Here is a 5410-nt window from a genome sequence, read left to right on the forward strand (position 1 = left end):
AATCTTGTAAGCTTCTTTCGTGTTTAATAAACGGTTGTGTTGTTTGTAAACGAAGCATCTATCTCTGACTCAACTGCTTCCACATGTCGTTGATTGTTACCGCTCGGCAATCCAAACGGCAAGGGAGACGATGACGATACATATCACATATAATCGTTCGTCGAAAGTTTTTTTTTAATTTCTCCCCCCTCGGCCCCCACAAATGTAACCGCACGTATCGTATTTTGCTGGTAGGAACTACAGTACCTACATATTTGATGAAATAATGTTATGTACAATAGTTAAAAATGTTCTAATGAATATAAAATTCTAGCAATGTGTTGCATGTTTCCCAGATGTTTTTAGGTTTTCTTCAAAATGTAACTTGTATACTATTATTAATAAATAAATAAAACTATCTGTAGTTCAATCTGTTTCTATATCTTTTAAACAAATAACTTTTATACTAACAACAAGCAGTTATCTATTGTGACATCGTCAAAATACTGGGCCGCAATTTTTAACCGTATTATTAATTTTTAATAATAATATATTTTAATTCATTTGTGCATATTTAATTTTGTTATTGATATTATTATTTTGTTATCATCATGAATTAGTGCAATCTGAAAGTAATTAAAATAATAAGTCTCCATTGTTTGAAAACATGTTTCAATCATACATTACAACATTTTTCATTAGTATCTTTTCACTCGGTGCAAGTATGAAAACTATGCTTTGTTGTTAATACTGTAGAATACAGTGCAATGTTTATCTGCAAAAAGATAATACATGAGTTAATATATAATACTTAAATTACTAAAAGTATATTAAATCATAAATTTAGAAAAGTTGAAAAAATAACGTCTTTAAGTTATTTTTTCAATTATGGAATAAGCAACACAACACCAGAAAAAAGTGCAAAAGAGAAGAGCTTCACGAAAAAATGTCTTGTGAGAAATTGACCCATATTCAAATTGTAGTCACGTGATGTAAACAGTATTAAACACAGTTTACTTCACGTGTCACGGTGTGGTTCTGAAAATTAAATTTTCTTAGTGTGAAATTCTCATGATTGTAGAACTGTTTGAGGTGTAGCTTACGTTTTCTCGTATTGGCATGTGCTTTACATTTAATTTAGCTGCTTCTTAATTTTATATTAAGTTATTTCCTACTGAACAATCTTACAAATTTGCTGAAATTATTCTGATAAAACAAAAGCTGGTTAATACGAAAACCAAATCACTTACTATTCTTATAATAATCGAATACTTTTACAACACTGGACTGCACATTTCCAACAATATAATCTCTTCTTACACGGAAGTTAATACAAACAGGAGATTTATGTGAAACCTGTAATATTGCATTTTTTCAATTTAATATTTTCACATAGAATTATACTATTTATAAAAGTATAACGATATCAACGCATATTTTAATTCAAAAACACAAAAGCTAAAATATTTCTTCATAGATCCATACATACATGCTCTAAATAGAATATTACATTTCTGTCTTCTATTTCGTATCTATCAACGGGATTTTTGTAATCATTGACTATCTGAAATAAATGTAAATGTACATTATTACTTTAAAAAATTCAACACTTTTACTATCAAATTATAAGTCAATTTGTAGCACTATGTGCTACGTGTAATTATGATGCATATATACGTATTAATTTATTAATAAAATTTGTATTATTACACATATAGTTTGTTGTAGTATCACATTGACAATACTTTCTACATTGTACAATCATTGTATAGTTCAATGCACGGTTAAGTAATTCTCAAATACGAAAGAAGCCTGTTCTTAGTTCTAATCTAAAATATATTATCTGTATTTCATAATTTAGTAAATGAATGTCAGAATACTGCTCTTTACAAAAATTCTTAAAATTGGCACGGCGTATATATATTCAATAGAGAGGTTGCGGTCGAAGTTTTCTTCTGTAAAACGTCAACGTCAGACGTCGAGCGCTGCTTACAAGATAGCGGCGCTCGACGTTCGACGTTGACGTTTGAGAGATAAAAATTTCGGCTGCAACCTCGCTAATATTTACAGCATATACGATAATTATTAGTGAATAAACTGCCATATAGCTGATGGGTGATTGTACGATCTCGGATATGATTATAATTCCTAGTCAGATAAAATTTTCTAGATGGATTAAACCAAGTGAGTTTGAATAAGTTTTCGTGTATAGTAGTTCCGATTTTGGGCTACACTAAATCTCCAATGCACATGGAAAATGACACACGAACCGCAGCAAGCATCACTTATCTTTCATTTTCCTTTGTTCTACGTTTCTAATAATTTATGACATATACTTATGGCAGTCGTAAATTAAGATAAAAATTTGGAAATTACATTTAGTTACGATACAAAGATGGCCAGAATATAATAGAACATTTTAGTAAACCTAAAGAATGTGTACTTTACTCACTCTATCTAAATCTTCTTTAACTGGAGTGAATCCGCTGAATATTCCAGCATGAATAATAGTCATGGTTGAATCTTCACTGGAGAGATATCTACAAAAAATAAAGTTTCAATTGAAGTTATGGTTATTAAATAATTCTGAATGTTTAAAATTAATAACGCAGACTTTTTATAATATGTAGCATTAATAATATATTTCTTATTGTAAGTTTTCTCTGTGTCTCTTAGAAACAAGTAAAATGTCGCCGAATTTCATAAGTATGCTAATCTTGGTACCGAAAAAATTTCCTAAATAATCTTTAGTTAAAAATTCCTATAATTAGACACTTATGGCTGTACGAAGTGTAAGAATTGTAAAGTAAATACAAAAAAAAACGATGATTAATTTTTTCGGTACACTTTTGGTTTGTGTAGGTGTCAGTAAATGTACTGTAAAACGAAATTTTTTCGCAATTTATGCCTTGTAAGTAATTCCAGATGTTGCCTTGTCAGTTATGCTACAATTTACAGAAACATGTTAATGCATTAGATAAGTTAGTGCTGGTTTTATTACAGTAGCGAATTTTAGTTTTAGTTTTACACTTTTCGTATATTTCTACACACAACTTTTCTATCTGCAAGCTTCTATTATCGTTTAATATTGATAAGTTTTGGTAAAAGTGATAGCCTAGAGCAGTGGTTCTCAAACTTTTTTCATTAGCGTACCCCATGACATGTCATATCTCTAGATTGTACCCTCATTTAAGAAATTTAGTGAGTACCCGTATTGTTAATTTTACATATTGTAACTTTAAATTAAAGAAAAAAACCTAAATGAAAAAATGTATAATAAAGTTGTGATTGTTGCAAGGAGATATTTTACGTAATAATTTTTTAATACTGTTAGTTTGTATATGCTGTTAGTTTGTACATAATATATTATTTTTTCTGCCATAATTACTAACTTTTTTCTGTACCCCTGAGCAACCTATCGCGTACCCCTAGGGATACGCGTACCACANTCACTTTGTCATGGATTCCAACAAATGATGATGTTTAAACACTAGCACTTGTGAGAACCCACGTCACTGTTGTGGCTATAATTTGGCTATGGGAGGGTGACAGACACGTGGCGACTGATATGATGTCATTAGGAATTTGGCTACGAGGCGCTTCTTCCTCCATGTAAAACTCGTAAGCTATATTGTGTTTCAGAATAAACTTGTACCCGTTGTTAGAGGTGTGGACAGATTATACGCGAACGTGTTAATTATACTACGATAAATGCCGAAAGAGTTATGGGCCCAGGAAGAAAATTTTTACGTCGATGCAACCGGATTGAACCACGGTATGCCCAAATTTGCTATCTTAGAAACCGAAACGTTATAACAAATAGAATGTCAGAAATGGGACATGAACAGCTACCGAAGTTTACAGGTAGCAATTTCACAAGCTAAAGATACCGTATAATCGCCATACTAGAATATCTAATGCCTTAATTGTCTAAAATTAAAATTTTTTCAGTTATAATACTTTAATTTGCACATTTACATTAGGGCGATAAAAGCCGAATGATTGATGGTTTACGCATTAATTCTTCGATTGCTGAATTTCTCATATAAAAAGTATTCGTATTTGAACAATTGGCAACTGGGCTAAACAGAAAAATTTATTATTCTAAAAAAGTCTTAAATTAAATGTTTTCAACTCTGAACCAATTAATAAAAATACCATTCAGGAAGTGATTATATTTTCAACGGATCTACTTCCTTTACAAAAGTGACACGTGTCCAAGTAACTGTTCATCCAGAAACCGAACGCCCAACTCATCTATTGGAATAGCGAACAACATGACTAAAAATGGACATTAAAATTGAGGGGGAGGAGCCCAACTGAAACGGAAAACGAATGACGACAGCTGGGTATTCATCAATTCTTCTTGTTGTCGCACTCCGACTCCCATCTCAGTTATTACAATTCGTAGTCAGCGCGAATCTAACTATTATCCGACTGACTCAGCGTTAATTTAGCTGTTACCCAACCGATCCATGGCCAATCTACCTGTTATCCAGATGATCAAGGGCCGGAACACCATTTCTCGACTCAGTAAATTTAAGTACTTATCGACACGAGCCCGATTTTGTAAACTCTCTCTATCTCACGACTGAATAGACTCTATCATTATCATTCGCGGCTGTAAACTGTAATATTGTAAAGTTTTTTGGTTAAATAAACGGGTATTATATTTGTTAAATGCGTAGTGTAGTGCATTATTTCCAGCCCGCACTCTCCGGACCTCCTCTGTCTCGAATCCAACCACTTACAGAACCACAGTATATAAATCTATTACACAAATTTTACGATAGTTGCGGTTCGTTGAGTACTTACAAAACAACATATATCGATATGCTGGCATACATTGTTGAACAAGTGAATTTGTCTAATTTACACTGAATATATGACATCCTTGTTAGTTATGGGTTCTATCATTATCAACAGACTGGCTGCATGAAACTCTCCAGGTTTTCTTCCATATCTAAGAAGTGAACAAAAAACTTTTCTGTAAAGCCTCTCAAATATGCATCTTCCTATAGCAGATATGCCTTGTCTTGCATTGCGTTAACCTATTGAACCTAACTAGTATATGGCCACTTTCTGTATATTCTAATACATTTGCATATACAAACTTCTCACCAGTAATGAAAGAATGTCCGAAAATGTAATGTATACTCGAAAGTTTGAGAAACGTTGATGTAAAACGAAATATGCATCTTCCTATAGCAGATATGCCTTGTGTTGCATTGCGTTAACGTATTGAACCTAACTAGTATATGGCCACTTTCTGTACATTCTAATACATTTGCATATACAAATTTCTCACCAGTAATGAAAGAATGCCCGAAAATGTAATGTATACTCGAAAGTTTGAGAAACGTTGATGTAAAACGAAGTGACAATTTAAAAAAATTTAAAAATAGAAATGAATCGTTTTTGACATCAGAAA

At 32.0% G+C, this 5410-nt stretch overlaps 1 protein-coding gene across 1 annotated transcript in view; it reads right to left on the reverse strand.

Annotated features, from left to right (window-relative positions):
- Positions 1 to 638: 638 nt before the first annotated feature.
- LOC111626729 (A.superbus venom factor 2-like) overlaps positions 639 to 5410 on the reverse strand; it is an 11618-nt gene continuing 6846 nt past the window's right edge. Inside the window, exons 2-5 of the mRNA XM_023370213.1 lie at positions 2432 to 2519; positions 1469 to 1543; positions 1230 to 1335; positions 639 to 754 (exon numbers count right to left, since the gene is read on the reverse strand). Coding sequence (XP_023225981.1) covers positions 711 to 754; positions 1230 to 1335; positions 1469 to 1543; positions 2432 to 2494 — 288 coding nt within the window. The 5' untranslated portion in view covers positions 2495 to 2519 and the 3' untranslated portion in view covers positions 639 to 710. The remainder of the gene's footprint in view (positions 755 to 1229; positions 1336 to 1468; positions 1544 to 2431; positions 2520 to 5410) is intronic.

The sequence above is a fragment of the Centruroides sculpturatus genome, unplaced genomic scaffold, assembly GCF_000671375.1.
Source record: "Centruroides sculpturatus isolate CEXI.00-Female unplaced genomic scaffold, Cexi_2.0 scaffold438, whole genome shotgun sequence".
Classification (NCBI taxonomy): domain Eukaryota; kingdom Metazoa; phylum Arthropoda; class Arachnida; order Scorpiones; family Buthidae; genus Centruroides; species Centruroides sculpturatus.